The following is a 20,583-nucleotide window of genomic DNA, read 5'->3' as shown; positions in this document are numbered from 1 at the left end:
GTTCCTTACACTCTCCTATTAGAAGGAGAAAGCGTCCAGGAGCGGTCAATAAACACCAAAGTGGTTTACCAAACGAGGAGAGAATGATGGTATGGCTGATCAAAACAGAAGTTTCCGAGGCCTGGTATTATGTCAGCTTCAGATTTGGAAATGCCTTTCTTGTTCCAAACTAATAATCACACTGAATGAGCTACTCAGCATCACTGAAGCTATTCTATCGTTATACATCATTAAAGAGCAGGATTTAAGTCACTCTCAAACTTAGGATATTGCTACATGTATCACACACACACACACACACACACACACACGTCCCCAAGGTCACAGCCCTTAGTCATCTATTTGTGATGTAATGGGTAATAACTTAGGTCAAATATTCCATACATCCCAACTGACAAGTGACTATTTGTCCCCAAAGTAAGGTTTGTTTCTGGGCATTTTCAACCTGGAGCCACAACCTCAATCTCAACCCAAAATACAACTCAGTTAAATATCTTCAACACTATAACTGTATCTGTATGGAAGGAGGCTGAAACCTCTGCATCTGCACTGAAAAACCAAACACCTCTGTTCCAAAATTAGTGTGTCAATGTGGTATCAGTTCATGTGTGGCACATTATTCCAGCTATTAAGTCACCCCATGCTACTTCATCTTAAAGTTACTTATGTAGTTTGCAAATAAGTCCATTGTGTTGCTATACTTTGTTTTAAAAAGCATAATGTACATTTGTAAATTAAGTAATATAAACTATTTTTTATTTTTCTTACTTGTATTTCTCTCTCATGTATGTATGTGTGTGTATGTGCATATGTACATGTGCGTGTGCATTCAAGCATGCATGTGGAGGTCATAGAACAATCTGAAGTAATCATTTCTTTCCTTCTTCTATGTGAGTACCAGGGACTGAAATCAGGTCATCCTTGGTGGCAAGTGCCTTTACCTGGGGAGCCACCTCTCCAGCCCCAACATTAATTGCTATAATAAAACTTCCAAGACTATCCAGAACACAGACTTAAGAAAAACAATTTAACACTGTGAAATGTTGGAGCACTGTGAAAGCAGCATAATAGGTTGAGACACTGCACCATGGAATGCCAAAATACAGAGTAGAAAATATACAGATTGAGAACACAGAGGGGCGCATTATTTATGAGACCGGTTAGTTGAATGGCTAAAAAGTGCACTACTGTGGGCTGCAATACAAGCTTGAGAGCCCCTGCAATTCTGCAGCCACCTGTGTCCCTTTCTGTACCTGGCTGGTGTCCACAGGAACAGGTGTGAAGGCAGCTTGGGTCAGGGACACTGTAGGCCCCAGCAGGTCTCGTGTGTATGTCCTCTCTTGCTTATATTCTCGGCTGTGTTCCACCTTCAATTTCTCTTTGGGCAGAACAGCTTCATAGCAAGCTGCATAGCCAGGTGGAGGGAGAAACTTGAATTCTCCATGTCTTCCCCCAAGCAAAAAGCGAACCCTGAAAAGGAAGCAAGCTTGAGTCAATGCTATCTTTGATAAACGTGCATATTTTCTAATTAAAAATATTAGTAACATTTACTAGTGCAAAACTAACTTTGTCACAAGCCACAAACCCCTCAAACACGGCTTAAAGGAAAAACGCTACTCGTAGCTTCATACGTCTGAACACATGGTCCCTAGCGGGTGACACTGCTTGGAGGAAGTTTTGGAACCCTCATGAGGTACAGCCTTGGTGGAGGAAATGCATTACTGAAGATAGGTTTTCAGGTTTATAGCCTCACCCCACTTCCCGCTCTGGCTGTTTCCTGTATAGGAAGAAAATGTGACCATTCTCTTTCTACTCTAGCTGCTATGTCATGTCTTGACAGCCATTATGAACTCTAACCTTTGAAACTACAAGTCAAAACAAATGGATCATTGCTTTTTGTCATGGTATTTTATCACAACAGCAGCAAAGTAACTGATACAATATCATAGTAGTTTTATCACCTAGGAATCTAAGAGCCTCTCCCCATATGAGGCTAAACACAAGAGCATCATCATGACCAAAGAAGAAAACTTAGCTCAAGTGTATTCACAGGTCAGAGATGACCCAGCACTTGGTGACCTAGAAAGAACAGTTTTATGATGGGAGGTACATTACCATATTCCTATGAATGAAGGACATCTTTTTGGCCACTCCATGTCCCAAGATATCTAAGGACTAATGAGACACAGTGAGGATCAGACCCAACCACCCGTGTGCTTAGAATGGTAGGATCTGGACCATTTCTAGGAAAAACCAGCCACTGTGTTCAATCTGATTTTCCTAGCGAAATTCCTTAAAGAAGCCCTAAGTGTCACCTCCACTGCTGAAGAAAGCAGGGACTTTACTAATTTCAACAACAGCAAAATACTCACTAAGATTTTGTGAGTATCACATTCAATTAAATATGTGAGCTTTATTGAAGGAGCTTTGAAACAGTCATATGACAGTAATGATGTAGGTGTTCAGTTTACAAAAACGATTAACATTTTTAACTCCTTATAATTAATTTTCTGTTTATTTATTTCTTCCTAAAATAAGAAGTATGATAAAATAATGTAAAACTTTCAAATAATCCGCAAACTTAGAGAAAGAAGCATAATTTGTATAAATACACCAGAAATGGTCATATCTTCATGGGTAGCTAATGCCTCTGGATTACTTTTCTTCAGTATGCTGCTTTATAAATGGAAATATTCCTTGGAAATCATTATAAATTTCAAAGCAACCAAAGCAAAGAAGACAGTTGGGAGGAATAAGAGAATTTCTCCTATTAGGGAGACACACAAATGTACTAACTGGTGACAACATGAGCTATGACAAGCCATCATGGAATTAAAGTAGTGTTTTTGTAGAATTTCATCTATCCTCCTTTACAAAACAACATGGTAAGCTTGAGAAAAGGGTGTGAAGTTTCAGGTCACTGAAAGCAGGAGAGTCCTGGAGTGTTCCACAGAGCAATGAATATGTGGGCAAGACATGGGGCTCTATGGTGGACACCCATAGGAAAACAGACATCTCAGAACACAGGACTAAGGTTAGTGAAGGATGGGGCAGTCCTCTGTGGAAGTCTGAGAAGTAAGAATAGAAACAGACCAAGCAGCAGAGAAGTACTCACTTTATTCCTGCAGAGAAACTGACAACTGGAAAGAACAGGCCATCGATATTGAAGTTCTCAAACATTCCTTGCACCGGTTGTCCATTAATGCGAAACGAGATGCTGGGGGCACTTAGATCTAAACAACAACTGATGACATCGTCAGTTCTCAGCAGGTGCTGGTTGGGGGAGCTCACGGTTCGAGCTATACAACCTGTTGAGGGAAACAATAATAAGGTAAGGCTTAACATGAAGAATCATTCTGAGTCACACAGAAAGAGTGATGGAGCCAAGGGGAAAATCCACCATGGAGGTTAACATGTACTGTCAACTGGCAAGGACTCAGAACCACCAAAGTAACAGGCCTCAGGCATTATCTAGCCCTTAAAGGTGGGCAGCAGCATCCCCTAGGCTGCAGTCTCAAACAGCATGAGGAATACAGAGAGAACTGGCAGCAGCCAGGATGCTCTCTGCTTCCTGGCTTTGCACACGGAGTTACCAGTTGCTTCCTTCTTCCTGATTCTTGCCATCATTCTTTTCCCACCATGATGGACTGTATCTCTGGAACTGTAAGGCAAAATGGATGCTTCCTCACTGAAATTGTTTTTTGATGGGTACCTTGTGTGAAGCTCCAAAATAAGTATCATGTGATATCTTTATACTCTTGGTCAAAAGGAAAGGGAATTTTCCTTTCTTTTTATTTTATTTTATTTTTATTTTTATTTTGTAGGTGCTACAGAGCTCGGGTAGAAAATAGGTCTTGTCATTTCTAGAAGTTTCTGTGTGCATATGAATAATATTTGATGCAGAAATTATTTCAGAGACAATAAAATAATATCAGAGGATATCTACAGAAGCATCTAACTTCCAATAGCATCCAGCCACATACAATTTGATTTGCATAGTCCTTGGCAAATGACTTATCTTCTAAACCAATCAACCTTCCTTCCCTTCCTTTCTTCCTTCCTTCCTTCCTCCCTTCCTTCCTTCCTTCCTCCCTTCCTTCCTTTCTTGCTGTGTTGTTGTTGTTGTTGTTGTTGTTGTTGTTTTGCAGGATTTTTGTTTTGTTTATTGTGTTTTGTTTTTCAAGACAGGGCTTTTCTGTGTAGCCCTGTCTTTCCTAGAACTCTCTGTAGATTAGGCTGGTCTTAAACTCAGAGATCCATCTGCCTGTGCCTCCTGAGCTCTAAGATTAAGGGCATGTGCCACCATGCCTGGCATTGATTTATTACAAGCAAAAGACTAAACGCTACCACCTTCTAGAATTATTAAGTTGAAAAGGAATGATTTAGAAGCAGCAGTCTCAGGCATAGCGACGGTTGGTGCCTCTTCTCTTACGTACCCTCATAATTTCAAAAATCCAAACTAAAGCCAGGATAGTAAAAGCAGGAACTGTCACCAATTTGCTTTTGTTTTATAATAATATTTTACACATAATTTGACTTGACTTCTTTGGTCCAGCAGGATATACTCAGAGGCATGAAGTTATTTGGCAAGTATTATACTTTCCCCCGGACAACCAATGGTATCAGCCCACTCTTGATGACATCACAAGTCCTCAGCTAATTAGTTCCAAGAAGCCTTAACATAAACTAACAGGCACAAACATATACACAATTAGAGTAAAGATAAAAACAGACTTCATGAATCATGCTTTGCTTTAAATTTTTATTCATTTTTCATTTCCTTATGATGTGTTTGTTTATGGATGCTATGGTTGTTTGTATGACTTCGATAGGCTAATTTATTTTAATGCTTAGTTATTGGGGAATGGCACTATTTAAGAAGGGTTAAGAGGTATGGCCTTGTTGAAGGAAATGTGCTCTTGGGGGTGAGCTTTGAGGTTTCAAAGGCCCACACCATGTCCAGTGTCTCTCACTTTCTGACTGCAGATCAGAATGTAGCTCTCAAGCCCTCCTCCAGCACCATGTCTGCCTTCTGTGCCTGCTGCTGTGTTCCCTGCCATGATGATAAAGGACTAAACCTCTGAATTGTAAGCAAGCCCTGTATTCAATGCTTTATTTTATGGGTTGCCTTGGTCTCGGTGTCTCTTCATAGCAATAGAAAAGAAATTAAGACAGATACATATGTGCACATGCACTCAGGCACAAACATGTGCCATGATGTGTTTCTTGAGGTTAGAGAACAATTTATGCCAGTCTGTTCTCTCCTTCTATTATGTCTCCTTGGGATCAAAGTCAGGTCTTCTGAACCAACTGAGACATCTCTCCATCTCCATTCCCTATGTTTTTCATAAACACACACACACACCTTTTAATGTCTGGCATGTGTTCTAAGTAAGAACACATTTAAAGCACCAGTGGTAGATGGTCTCCACTTTCTAAAATGTGGACACTGTTTTGATCTTATCAATATGCAATTCTTCAAGCGTCAGGATCATTATTAGGTATATCTTCTAGGACTCCCTGAATATTGTAAGAGCAGCTTTAAAAACAAGAACAACTAAAAACATGACAGCCAAGCAGCTACTGGGAAAACGTTGATTCCCTTGTTAATGTCAAGACCCACAGCTAATAAGAATGTTTCTATTTTAGCCATGATACTAAAATTACACATCTACTACAATCCAATATATTGTTCAGTTTGATTGACATTGCCATGGTGAAGCTAATGAAAACTAAAGTGTCATCCATGTCCTTTGCCTTGGAAAGCCTGTAGCTCAGACAGAGGGTCAGTGAAGAACTAGAGGCCATGGTTTGAAGGGCACACACAGTGTGGAAGATGCGTGGTCACGTTTCCAGGCAGAGGGCCTCTCCTTGCATACTCACTCTATTGGACAATCCTCGTTTTCTGCTTTAGTCCACAAGGAGGACAACCAGGTAGCCACACAGCTTTGGGTGAAGAATCTACACTGATCTTTCCTGTATCACTTCATAGCCTCCTCCATAGAGTTTTAAATTTCAATTCTCTAAACATACCCAGAGTTTCCCATTCTTGTCCTCAGCTGAGCTGCTCTGATAACAATGGTGTACATAGTTGAGTGTCAGGGAATAAATGAAGATGTCACTCAAAACTTGACTTGGAGTCAAATCCCTGTTCCTAGGAATACTGGTCTCTAATTACACAATATTCAGTGGTAAAACATGTATGTGTTCTCCCTTAGAAACTGCCAGTTTCTTTAATTCCCACAGCAACTGTTAAAAGAAAGAAAAATATGAGAGCAACTCTAGGGATGTTGTCTCAATTCATATGAATGTGATGTAGAATGTAGGCAAACTCCATCAACTTCACATAGGGCCTTGTTGACAGAACCTCAAATTAGTAAAGCTTGCCATAAGCCCCTCAGTAGAGCAAACACAGCTCTTCACTACAGCAGTAACAATGACTGGTTGATGGACAAGGGGCCAGAGAAGTGGCTCAGTTTTGATAAAGACTTGCCACACATCCATGAGGACACAAGTTTAGATCCCCAGAACCCATGTAGAAGACAGACACAGTAGCATGTATGACTATCATACCAGCACCCCTATAAGACATGAGAATCTTTGGAAGCTGTGGGTTATACTACACAGTAGTAATGATATCCTGTCTCAAACTGGGTGGAAGGTAAAGACTGATACCAGAGGTGGTCCTTTGGTCTCTACACACACACACACACACACACACACACACACACACACACACACACACATGCACACACACACACACCCCAAAAACAAAAAGCAAAAACAAACAAACAAAAACCCTCACACCAAGAAAAAATTTTAAAGTTAAGAAACAAGTTCTCCTGACTACAGAGCTTCAGGATAATTTTCTCCAGGTAGTCTGTGACCTGCCATCTTACTGTGGCACATCCACACAGTCATTATGCTCTGTCCTTATTTTTCCATTTAGCGCTTTGCCATAAGAGCATGAAGCCCAGGTTTCAGTTGCAACAGGGCAAAGCTCTTCTGATATGTCAAAGGGAAAGTCTGAAGGTGAATGTAAGATCAGAAGTATGGAAATGCCCAATAAAGTAGTTTGAGTATATGTCATCTAAGCAACACTTTCCCCCAACCACTACCTAGAAGAAAACACCTTAACGTGGCTCATTCCTCTAGCAGAGAGCCCATTTCCCATGAAGCAATTCTCAGAAGTGAGGGTGATGGAGTTTAGAGCACTATAGTTCAAATATATCATAAAACAGAACTTAGTCCTCTATTTGGCTGAGCACTCTTTTCCTGACCTTGGGACAACAGAGTCTTACTATGGGGTCAAGGAAGGCAATATAGCTCTGATCTGATTGGTTCGTGTACCTGGAGGGAGACAATATAAACTATTCTGGGACCTCTAGCCACAAACTCCAAGAGTTAGAGGAGCTACCAAAACATGGCTTCTCTCATGACATTTGAACTGGATAAAAGAGGGCCAGTAACTCTTATTATGCAGCTATAACTCTACAGAGTGCTTTGAGCTCATTTATGGCGTTACTATCAACTCTTGGGTCTATTTCACTTAAATTTTAAGCCCCTTTTCAGAATTTGTTAGGCCTCTACACTATTAAATGAACACCACTCACAACTAAGAGACAAAGTGCAGTGTTTACGATTTAAGGTAACTTTCTGTGTCTTCTACTTACTAACTTTAAGATATGTCAAGGTCACCCCAGAACTGTCTTCTAAATGCAGCTTCCTGAACTGAACATGCCTGCAACATCTAGATGAAACCTAGTATCTGATAGTAATATTGTTATGCAAAAATAATATCATATTACTATGCAAGAACTAAACTTTGACATAAACAAAATTATACCTATTTGTGATCTGGAGAAAGAAATTTTTAGCAAATAGGTGTTTAAATCAACACTGAGAATTGGCAGCTGGTTTCTTGACAATTCATGTAGTTTTAAGTTTTCTACATCTGTCAAGCCATGTCATGTATGGACTGATCCCATGGAATTTCCATTTGTCTGGATTCTGGTTTTACAGTAACTCTCAGGAATCTAAACTAGTTATTATATTATATGGTTTTTATGATGAACACTGAGTCTTTGCACATAACAGTTAAAATGATTCAGAAGCACCTGAGATTCTTGTAGGTCGTTCATGCACTAGAAGGTCATTTTTAAACACATATTCACAAGCTTCCCAGCACCTTGGAGATGTACTATTAATACAAGTAGTTTCCTTTTCTGTTAGAAAACATCTGCTTTTTGTTAAACTCTTGTACTCATCCTCTCAGCATTGAAGTTCTGAGCAACAAATGTTCTCAGCTTTCAGACGTGTACAACAGGGTCATAAGACCGCCATTTGGAAATTGTTTAAGGAAAGGGGACAGTGCCTACCTGACCAGAGGTGAAGGCCGTCAAACCCATAGGAGAAGAGGTCGTCACCAACGCCATTGCCACCCCACTCTTCACCTCCACCTGGGTATGGAGAATACCCTTCAGTGGAAGCCCAGCCCACTCGCAGGTGAGTGGCTTCTGCTGTCACAAAGGGTTCTGTGTGGTCCACCATGAGCTCGTAGTACCACTTCTTATACTGTGCTGAGCCTTCGCTGACACCCAGGAAAATATTAGGCCTCATGCTTTTAGACAGAAAAGGACAAAGAAAACTTCCGTTGGTTTCATTACTCATTATTTTAAATATTATTTCTGATTCTCTATGATGTACATCTATGATACACAATGTTGTCAGATTGACTGGTTCTAGAATCATATAGGAGACCAACTTCGGAACATGTCTTGGATCATGTTTCTAGATTTCGTTCATTGAGATGGGCAGTGCCATTCCATGTGCCTGGGTCATGAGCCAACATCTCTCTGCTTCCTGAGTGCAGATGTGAAGAGCTCATCCACCTCATGCCCGTTTCTGTCATGTATGACAACAGGTCCATAACTCCAGCTCCAGGGAACCCGATGCCTTCCTCTGTCCTCCAGGCATGCATGTGGTAGCCATACATACCATACACCCAAACTCATAAACTGAATCTCATAAATAAATCTTTTAGAAACTGATACACATCTAGATGCTGGACGTCTAGATCTCACACCACTTCTGTTTATAGAAGGATAAAGCAGCCAGAAGCTTTAGGAAAGCCCCAAGTTACTATACCACACAGAACAGTTTGTTGATTTTTTTTTTTTCTGGCTTACTGACTTCTTTATCTAGGATAGCACAGCATGGTTCTCAGTAGCTACATCCACATCTATAAAAGTTAGAAAAGAGCAGTGCCAAAGAAGCTCACAAATTACAGACAGCACAAGCCATAGACAAATCATAGCACTAAGTAGCTTGTAGGCGACACTCAACTATCAGAGTCCCTAAAAGGCAGATCTGGTGGAATATGACATTTCCTTAGCTAGTCAGATTGAAGTGTCTTAGGCTTGGGGCACTATTGTTTTTATCACCTGTGGTAGGCACATTTATGGGCTACTGAAGAACAGTGCAGCTACAGCCTGCTTCTCAAGGTGCCAGTGGCAATCGGTCTACACATGAAAGCAAACAGAAATTACCTCACACCTGTTTTCACTAAGCCCACATTTTGTGGGGCTCATCTATTATTTTATTAACCCATCCACTTGTTGAAAACAATACTTGTTCAGTGGGGAAGACATATACAACTCCTTAGTTAAACAAACGACCCTCCTTCTGGCTTCCTAGAGAGAGAGTTACTTGGCTGTGGCGTGAAGAGATGACAATGTCTGTGGCAACTTATTTACCTACTGACATGATTCACAAGACGGGTCTGCAGTAAGAGATCTCGTCCTGGCAGGAGATTATCACAGATGAGGTGCTGATTAGAGCGGACAGCAACTCCATGGCATACACAGAGAGAACACAGCACATCCAGGACCTGGGAAGAGATGGCACTTCCAGTTGACTGTGACTCAAGCATCAACCACACTTTCCAAGGCAAACACAACCACAACTATGATTAATTTTTATTTACCCATCTCTATCTCTGTCTCTCTCACTCTGTATGTGTGTGTGTGTGTGTGTGTGTGACAGAGATGTGCATGTGTATGCATGTTCAAATGTGTGTGTGTACATGCATGTTTGCATGTGCATGCAAAAGACAGGTTGATGTTGGACAGCTCCCTGAATCATTCTCTCCAGATTATATGTTGAGGCAGGGACTCTCACTTGAACCCAGAGCTTACCAATTTGACTATTCTAGCTATCCAGCTTGCCTTGGAGGTGTGGGGGAGGGGTGGGTCTTATCTCTGCCACTCAAGCCCTGGGGTTACAGGAAGCTGTACACTTTCCCAGTATTCCTGCAGATGAGGGAAGTCTGAACTCTGGTTCTCAAGCTTCCAGGGGCACTTTATGGTGCCTCACCCATAGCCTCAGCTTGCTCATTATAACATGACAGTGGATGTCCCAATGACTCCCTAGCTTTCTCTCACATACAAGGCACGTGCTGCTTGTGCTCCCACAGCTGTGATGACTATATGCTGCGCAATCTTACTCCATGAAAACCAAGGATGGAAGACAGTCATGACAACTTCAACACATCTTGAAATCATGGCAGCATATATCTTAATTTACTAATTTATTTTTAACTGGTACATGAAGACAAAAACCACAGTGAGGCATGGGCTACCAGGCACTGATGAAACGCATGCATATGTAGTATCATGTTCAAATCATGATAAGTGAGCCAATGTCCTCATACAGTTATTATTTATTTTATTAGTATCATTTCATTTTCTAACTATAAAGTAGGAAATTAGTAAAATGTTCAAAGTGCCTGTTAAACCAGAGAAAAGGATAGTATTTTGTTCTCCCTTGTTCTAAATCATTATATAACATGTTAGATATTTGGAGCTCTCAGTATTTTATTCTTTTTTTGGCTTGTTGTACATTTATCCTATTTTTCCCCCCTGGTTTATATTTATTATGGAAAAGCATTTAAAATCCTTTCTTCTGGCATTTGCAATACGGAGTCCACTCTTCCCCATGCAATGATCCTAGAATTCACTCATGGACGCAGATGGCTAACCTACCTTGTGGTTTCTCCCATGCTTGTCTAAAAGCGAGATAATGGACTTGATATGCCCTTCTTTGATGATATTCAGAGCTTCTGGGCTCTCCACTAACACACAGTGGAGGACCTCCAGGATACCTACAGATGAGAACAAGCAGAAACAAGGCTGACACTTCTAGGAATCAGGTACTTTTTTATCTCTTTCATTCAACCGCACTCTCTCTGCTTGCACATGTCATTACTTAGTGCTCAATCTGTTTGCCACAGGGCACTGTGGGAAGCAATGGGTGCCACTTGACAGAACACACAGATATTCAAAGATGACAAATCCCAGTGGAGAGAGGTGGAGAGCTTCACTGAGGATGGTGATTGTATCTCAGAGTATAAGAGAAAGCAGTCTGGCAGGCTTGGGGAGCGCAGCAAATGTATCCCCTCCAGATAGTCAGAGAGAAGGAAGACAGAACAGAACAGGCCTGAGTGTCAGGCACAGAGAGTGGGCTAGTATTCGAATCAAACATGGATGGACAGTAGCTTCTGGCAGATCCTGAAGCCTCCTGGCATTTAAAACATAATCGTACACCAACAAGAGGGGTCAATGGGTAAATCACTTACAACCAAGCCCAACAACTTGAAAAGGTTCCTGAAAACCATGTTCCTTTTTTTTTCTATTGTCCTGCCATTGGGCCAGCAAAATGGCTCAAGCTGATAAAGGTGCTTGCTGCCAGCCCTGAGAACCTGAGTATGTACCCCCAGGATGCACAAGGTAGAAGCCTCAAGTTGTCCTCTGACCTCTACAAGTACACTGTGGCATGCTTGACCATACGAGCATGCTCACACACACACACACACACACATGGATACACACAAACACAATCAAATGTAATTTCAACAATAAGAAATAAACTATGCACCCATTGTTGCTCATCTCTGCCAATAATGATGGTGCCAATTGTCTGTAGCCATGGCATGCAGAGTTCTGTCTATCTGTCTGTCTGTCTGTCTCTCTCTCTCTCTCTCTCTCTCTCTGTCTTTGTCTCTGTCTCTGTCTCTGTCTCTCTCTGTGTGTAAGGACAGCACAGAACTGGGAAGAAGCTTTTTAAATCCCATAGAAAAGTTCTTATGTCTCGAGTGGAATTCACTTTCTTAGAACTGATGCTGTGATTAGGTTCACTACAACGCACTCCGGTCGAGTCAGTTTGACAAGCCGAGAGGCTTAAAAGCTACTCTCGAGGCAAAAGAGTTTCACAGAAACTCGCTCCTGGAGTCTGGCGTTCTCTCTAACCCATACATTAATTTTCCATTCCCGAGTTAGTCTAGTGTATGGATCCATGTGCTCTCTTTCAGTATTATCCTATTATAAGTGCCTTTTAAGATTGAATTCTGACACCGGGCATGGTGGCGCACGCCTTTAATCCCAGCAGTTGGGAGGCAGAGGCAGGCAGATTTCTGAGGCCAGCCTGGTCTACAAAGTGAGTGCCAGGACAGCCAGGGCTACACAGAGAAACCCTGTCTCAAAAAAAAAAAAAAAAAAAAAAAAAAGATTGAATTCTGACATAGCTAAAGCCTTAGTGTTCCAACAGTCCTAGAACGTCCTTGAGCAAGACCTTGGGCTTGAAATTCAGTAAGAATGTAAAAGCTAAGTCACTCCCTTACACAGGAATTTACCATCACTAAGGAAGAAGGAAGTTTCAGACCAAAGAAGAAACCAGAATAGATACTTAGAACCATAGTGGAGTTACACCCATACACATGTAGTTACAATGGCCTAAGGGGAAGGTGGACTATACAATAGACTAAAATAGGAACTATGGCAAGGGCACGAAGCCCTTGACCCTGGCTTTTTTTTTTTAAATTTTTAATATTTTTATTACATATTTTCCTCAATTACATTTCCAATGCTATCCCAAAAGTCCCCCATAGCGCCCCCCACTTCCCTACCCACCCATTCCCATTCTTTTGGCCCTGGCATTCCCCTATATTGGGGCATATAAAGTTTGCAAGTCCAGTGGGCCTCTCTTTCCAATGATGGCCGACTAGGCCATCTTTCGATACATATGCAGCTAGAGACAAGAGATCCGGGGTTCTGGTTAGTACATCATGTTGTTCCAACAATAGGGTTGCAGATCCCTTTAGCTCCTTGGGTACTTTCTCTAGCTTCTCCATTGGGAGCCCTGTGATACATCCAATAGCTGACTGTGAACATCCACTCCTGTGTTTGCTAGGCCCCGGCATCGTCTCACCAGAGACAGCTATATTTGGGTCCTTTCAGCAAAATCTTGCTAGTGTATGCTATGGTGTCAGCGTTTAGAAGCTGCTTATGGGAAGGATCCCTGGATACGGCAGTCTCTAAATGGTCCCAATACAAGGACCCTGGCTTCTAAGATTAGGCGAATCTTAGGTGGAGCCCTTGTTGATCCCAGTTGTTAAAAATGAATTCTATCCCAGGTGGTTCCCTTTAGACCTTCTGTGTTTGCATTCCTCTGTTTTATGTAAGATTCCGGTTACCTCTTTGTACCTTGCGGGTATGTCACCCAACTTCCTTATTGTCTTCTGCATAAAAAGTCTGATGTTTGACTTTACAAAATACATTCAGATCCTACACAACCTCTCCTGTGTGCACCTGTCTGTCAATTCATCCGACGCTTTGTCCACCCGCGACTAGAGACCCGTTCCACGCAGACAAAGGGGCCCAGAGGGTCTGCGGCAGTTCACACAAAGATGTAGACATCATTCCTGCACATTCTCAGGAGCTGCACCTGACCTGAATCCTGTCCTGTGCAGGGGAGGGCAAGGTGCAGGGGGATCGTGCTTCCCTGCTGTAAATTAATCTATTACAATATCCACAGATATTCAATTTATATAGCACCTCAAACTCTGGGGCTAATTTAGCAATTGTCTGATGGCCTGATAATAATGAAAGCAAAAAATTAAAGAAAACAGAAATTCAGGAAGCCAAGACTTGAGATAGAGATGCTGACGTCATTGTACCAAAACTGCCCACGATGTCACCAACATCTAAACTGCAGCGATAAAACAAACTCATCATCCTGCACCTGTATAGAACATTATACCACTGATAGGAAGACACTGTTAGGCAATTTCCCACACTATCCTGGTAGCCCTTTTTTCCTCTTCGTTATTTATTACTGGAGAGCACATGGATGCCTACTTTTATTAACACAGTTTTATTATGCTGTCCTAAGGCATTCATTCACTGACTGTGGCTGCTCCCCACCACAAATCAAAACTGAGGGGCTGTCAACCAGAACTCTTGACTTGGGGGCACTCCGATTCTAAAATACATCTCTGGATGCTATAAAACCTGAAGGAGTCAGGAGGGCTGATTACTTCACATAGGAGGAAGCTATGGGAGAAGGCTTGTCCCTGCCACCCAGGAAAGGATGAGCTGTCGGTGACAAGGAGATCCAGACACGAAACCCAAAGGGCCTGTCCTGACACCTGCAGGATTGAGAACAGTAACACATTTCCAGGACTTGTGGCATTCTCAATCAGCAGCCCAGACTGAGGCAATAGCTTTTTATGAGAAGTTGATAACAAAAACAAAAACAAAACAAAATAAAACAAAACACCAAGAAATGGAAGACTATTAGCAAATAATGGCTCACAAAGGCTCACAGCAAAACTGGATGCATGAGCAAAGGCGTATGTCTAGGTCTGGATGTGAAAAGCACATACTACGGTAATATGAGAACAAAGTACTGACTGCAAGGTGGAAACAGAGGATCTATTAAAACAGAGAATCTTTAGAAGCGCGTGGGTCAGCCACACTTGTATACAGAGTGGCCATTGGTAAGGACGGCCATCTCAAACAGAGGGAGAAATGGCAGACCAGAACCCGTGGAGACTGTCCTCTGATCTACACACACATGCCACAGCATGTGTACACTTGCACTCAAGCACACAAACACATGCACATATATCACATATTCATACACTTACACACACCACAGCAAACACAAAGACTAAAATAAGAAATGATTTGAGTTTCAGTATAAGATAAATGGCTAATTTATTTTTAAGTCTTCTGGCAAACAGAAAGAAAGAACAAAAAGAAATAGCATGGAATTTTCTTTCTTTTTGTTACCAAGAGCTAAGTGGTAAAGCAAATGGAAGTTACCATAAGTAGAGTTTCTATATCTTACATGAATAGAGGAAGAAAATATTTATATATCACATTAGTATTCAAATTCATAGTTTAAAAATTGTGTTTGCAAGAGCTGTGGATTCAAGGCAAATGGCTAAAAGACAACATTAAATGTATTTTGAATTTTTCAGAATGTTTTTGAGGCCAAAGAGGAAAATAAACTCATTATTCCTCAAGCTCGTGTGATATGGGGGGGGGGAGGAAAATTGACTAAGTTTAAGTTTGAAAATAGAACACAGATTTGCAAAATCAGGGAAGAGGTGAAAATGGGAGGGAACACATAATATTCTTATGCACACAGAGTAAGAGAACACACTCTGGGAGGGGTGTCTGCAAAACAAATGAGCCAAGAAGAGAGACTAAAGTTTGGAATTGGAAGATGAGTGTGAGATTCCTGGGGTAAACTTACTGAGAAAAAACACAAACCAAGAGCAATGCAATGATAATGTGCAGTTCTGCCAAATCAGGCTTCTGACAGCTACTCCCTTCAGTTCAAGGGGCCAGGCTTTTTGAAGGACAAAGAAACCACGGTTGCCAAAGGACAGTTAGGAGAGGGGAATTGCAGTTCTAGACAGTTCATGATTGAACAACCAAGTGGCCATATCAGAAATTCTATATTATTCAAATTTTTATTTGGATACATTGTTATATCTTAAAATAATAAAGGTTGACTATGTGTCTCAGTAAGGTGGTAGAGTATTTGCTTAGCAGGCATGAAGCCCAGGGTTTGATCCCCAGCACTGCTTAAAATGAGCCATGATGGTACATATCTGTTATCCAATCCCAGCATGAGGGGACTGGAGACTGCAGGATCAGAAGTTCAAGGCCATCCTCCACTACACTTTGAGTTGAAGGCTTGCTTGGGTCACATGAGACTCAGACTCAGAGAACAAAAGCTAATCAAATGCTCAGAGGTAACCTGAATCACAAATGCTACCAGATATTTCTAGGCTCTTTGGCTGTAGTTGATTTTCCTGTATCAGTTTATCTCTGAGTGCATCCAGTGGGCTAGTCTCTGCAAGCTCATGGGTCTGAGCACAATGCAGAAGGAAGATGACACTACTCCAGAGATCACAGTGTTGACACAGGCTCAATCCCCCTCTCCTCTCTCTTGACCTCAAACAAGTGCTGTAAGTGCCTGGCCCCGCCTTCTCTTTCTTTGAATGGAAATCTGATGGTAGGATGGCAAGGATTCAGGAAGATGGCATGTTCAAAATGAGCCCCCTTGCTTGCAACATCAGGACCAGAAGTGTTTTAGATTCAGGAGGTTTCCTCATTGCTGTTTTAGATTGGCTTATACATAAAGAGAAATTTTAGGGACAGAGTTCAAGTCTGAACACATAAATCCATTATGTTTCACATACAATACATATGTAGTCTTGAAGTACTTGATTTATTTTAATGTATATTAAACTTATTCATTTATTCATTCATTCATTCATTCATTTATTTACTTATTTATATGAGTGGGTATGTGAACCGCAACATGTGTTGCAAAAGTCAGAGGACAACTTTGGTAGCTCTCTCCCACTGTGTGGGTCAGGCTATCAGGCCTATAGTGGTAAGTACCTCTATCTGCAGAGTCATGCTGCCAGCCTAACGGCTATTTTATACAATGGACTAAATAACTTTTCACCTGGAATACTGACAGCATGCCATGGATAAAGGGTACAAGACCTTCCTTCCTCCAGTACACATTGGGTAGAGTGTGCAAAACACTGCATTCTGGCTGTGACCCAATACATGAAGTCAGCCATCCAACTTCGGACTTGTAGTGTCTTGTTGGTGACAAAGATAGGGCCCAGGAACCACTTACCTTCAGCTAGTCATTGCTTCTTACTGCTCTCCAAACCCTGAGATGTGTGTGAAATGCAGTCCCTGCAACTGCCTATGAAGGTCAAGTTCTTGATCTTGACAGTTTCATACATTATCATATCCACCCCCATTTCCGCTCGAGCTCACCACATCCATTTCAACACAATCCCTTCCTAACTTCCTGCCTGACCATGGACAGATGTGGAGCCATCTAAGGGTATGTGGGAAATCCAAAGGAAGGAAGGAGGCAAGCAAGCAAGGAGGAAAGCAAGCAAGAAAGTAAGCAGGCAGGCAGTTGCTGGGAAAGGGACAGTCATTCCTGTCAACTGTCAATGACTCCTTTGGTAAACAATAGGGCCCAGCAGCATATTCCCAGTCTATGCCAGAATTTGGGGCTGGCTTGATCTTGTGCTAGTCTTGTGCTGGAAACCAGAGCTGCTGTGAGTTTGTGAGTGTAGTGGCCATATCCAGTGGTTCCTGCCACACTAGTAAATCTGGAGGGTGTCCTGTTGCAGTACACATAGTTCTCAGAGTCTCAGCCTCTCGTCAGTGTTTAAATAGATGAGTCTTGGGCCCTTCCTTAGTAAGTCTTGAAGAAGAAGCTGAAACTCACAGGACAAGAAAGGTTTTCAGACCATGCAGTCGGGTATCTGTAAGTGGGTTGCATATGGCACATTTGCTACTGTGCGTACCCAAATGTCCTTTGCAATATAGTAAACAAACCTATCTTAGTTCTAAAACTCTCTAAACGAGGAAGAATCACCATGAAATAATCATGAAAGATACCACTAAGGTAGAAGTAGAAACTGTGCAAGTACAATAACTCTACATAGGAAACTTCTGCCCATCTGAGAACCTGCAGTCTTTTTTTTTTTTTTTTTTTTTGGTTTTTACGAGACAGGGTTTCTCTGTATAGCCCTGGCTGTCCTGGAGCTCACTTTGTAGACCAGGCTGGCCTCGAACTCAGAAATCCGCCTGCCTCTGCCTCCCGAGTGCTGGGATTAAAGGCGTGCGCCACCACGCCCGGCGAACCTGCAGTCTTAATGAGTAACAAAACACATTGTAGAAGCCATAACTCCATCAACCATTGAATAGTCTCGATGAGTCACCCATGACTGAGCCAATCACGAAATATCCCCACCTGAAAGCCAGAATCCAGCAAGCATTGCTATTCCTCCTTCCTTAGCACCACAGCTCAAAGTGAATAATGGTTTTCAAGTAACCATGGAAAATGATTATAGAACCATGCAGCTACATCATGAGGCAGGGCACCATTTATCGCTGATTTTAAAACAGCTGGAGCACTCTTTCATTGTAAGAACCATTTTCTAGCAACGGAATTTGCCTTCTCCCTTCTCCATCTGCTTTAAGAAAAGCACTCTGAAGAAGACAAAGATGTCAGGAAACATAGTAAAATTGACTATTTTTTTACTACCCCCACCCCCACCCCTGCCATGCCCATTGCTCTATTTCATTTGGAGTTTCTTTTGCAGGATCCCCACATTTGCTACATGTCATCTTGTTGATAAAATACAGCAACCTAAAAGAAGCCTTTCTAATGAAGTAGAGACTATTCTACTCAGCCTCTGTTCACTCTGTCTCTTCAGTCCTAGTTACAACTTAGTCTGTGGTGAAAGGAAGTGAGAGTAATGGCATCTCTTCAGCAATAGTGATTCTCAAAAATTAACCTAAGAACCTTGTCTCTTTTTGACTCAACATGTCACATCTAACCATGTATCAAGGAAAAAGACTTCATAGGGCACCAGAGTCTGAGATGCTCCTGTACAAAGTGGTGGAAGTAATGCCTCTAGACTATGAAGAGCTTCAAATTTCCAAGAAATCATTAACTATGATAACTGTGGGTACTTAAAGCATCCCGTGTCCAGGAACTGAACGCCGTTTCACAGCTCTGGCATCTGAAGCCCACCCCCAAAAACTTTTGACTGGTTCTGCACTGGAGGGGAGTTGGCAGGCTTCCCAAGTGAGAACTCTTCCATCACTGCAAAGCATGCAGGTTCCCAGTATTCTAAGGACCATACAGCAGAAGCCCACCTTGCTCCTAATAGGCTGCCTTTCTCTAGCTGACTCATTCCTGTAAACAGTACCAGAGCTGAGTTCTCGCCGGTGGGTCATGATCCCTTTGGGAGTTGCATATCAGATATCTTACACATTAGATATTTACACTGGGACTCATCACAGTAACAAAATTAGAGTTATGGAGTAGCAAATCTTATGGTTGGGGGGGGTCACCATGGCCAGAGGAACTGTATCAAAGGGTCACAATCTTAGGAAGGTTGAGAACAGCTGGTGATGACAAACACTTCATCTTCACCCACCATACTTGCTCTTGCTAAGCTGCAGTCTTTCCCATGAATACTTGCCTACAAGGCACGGATGTCCGTAGTTGTGTTTAAATGTTCACAGTTGAAAGAACAGAGAGTGATATTTAATCCCTTAGATCCCAGCTGGTTTCCCATGTGGAAACTAAAACAAGTGAACCAGGGCAGAAAGGACAGTTTTATCAGGGAGGATGGAGAGACACTGGTCAAAGCTAAGAGATTTTCAGAGTTTCTGCCCAGAAACAAGTCGTATTTTGTGGATGATCTTCAACAGTTTATAAAATCTCTTTAAATATGGAAGAGCTTAGGATATGGGGAGAGGAGGAGAGAGAGAGAGAGAGAGAGAGAGAGAGAGAGAGAGAGAGAGAGAGAGAGAGAGAGAGAGAGAGAAGAGAAGAGAAGAGAAGAGAAGAGAAGAGAAGAGAAGAGAAGAGAAGAGAAGAGAAGAGAAGAGAAGAGAAGAGAAGAGAAGAGAAGAGAAGAGAAGAGAAAGTAGAGGAGTAGAGGCTGGCTATGAACTTGAAGAGAGGTGAGGAGGGGAATGTGGGGAGAAGGGAAAGACAGGCAAGAGAGTAAAAGGGTAAGAGACAGAGGAGAGGGCAAACAGTCCCTTTTATAGTGAGTCACTGTATCATTCGGGGAACTAAATTCCCACATTTACCTAAATATCCTTGCACCTACAATTCATTTGAATACAAAGGAAAAAAGTAAGACTCCACATCCTAAAATCTAAAGGGTTGTTGTTGTTGTTATTGTTGTTTCATTGAGCATTTTGGGAATCATCAGCTCGAGGAAGATGAAGAATTCTAGCTCTCTAGTTGACTTCAGAGCTGTATCACTAGCCTTATTTATAAATATAAAACTACAAACCTTTGTGGAACTCTCCACTGTAAACTGAGGCTCCCTGGAAAAAAAGGCTGCACCTCCCACCGGCCCTTCTGCAGGGCTGAGTAACTGGCTGGGATGCAGGCAGTTGTGGAATGGTTGGTACGGTGCAGGTCCAGAGCTTAATTATGATTTATCTTGTGCTATCTTCAGCATCCTTAATAGCCATTCCTTGCACTTCTGAGTCTGACTTGACATCCTTGTACCTAACAAATTAAACCTCTCATAACATATTAACAAACTACTTATGTTAGCATTCTTTCTAGACCCCCACCCCACAGTTACCTAGCAACAGCCAAGTATGCCTGACTCACTATAAAAGGGACTGTTTGTTCCCTCCTCTCTCTCTTACCCTC

General features: G+C 41.9%; 1 protein-coding gene across 6 annotated transcripts in view; it reads right to left on the bottom strand.

Moving 5' to 3' along the window:
* The window catches only part of Ryr2 (ryanodine receptor 2), a 568,461-nt gene that overhangs the window by 235,781 nt on the left and 312,097 nt on the right, over nucleotides 1-20,583 (bottom strand). For all 6 annotated transcript variants that reach the window (XM_085831287.1, XM_085831288.1, XM_085831289.1 and 3 more), the window contains exons 18-22: nucleotides 11,043-11,161; nucleotides 9,756-9,889; nucleotides 8,379-8,620; nucleotides 3,116-3,308; nucleotides 1,254-1,470 (exon numbers count right to left, since the gene is read on the bottom strand). In XM_085831287.1, the coding sequence (XP_085687413.1) occupies nucleotides 1,254-1,470; nucleotides 3,116-3,308; nucleotides 8,379-8,620; nucleotides 9,756-9,889; nucleotides 11,043-11,161 (905 nt within the window). The remainder of the gene's footprint in view (nucleotides 1-1,253; nucleotides 1,471-3,115; nucleotides 3,309-8,378; nucleotides 8,621-9,755; nucleotides 9,890-11,042; nucleotides 11,162-20,583) is intronic.

Source organism: Mus caroli, unplaced genomic scaffold (assembly GCF_978045245.1).
Source record: "Mus caroli unplaced genomic scaffold, Mus_caroli_1 scaffold_15, whole genome shotgun sequence".
Taxonomy (NCBI): Eukaryota; Metazoa; Chordata; class Mammalia; order Rodentia; family Muridae; genus Mus; species Mus caroli.
Note: the sequence above shows the minus strand (reverse complement) of the source record. Positions and strands in the feature narration are given on the sequence as shown.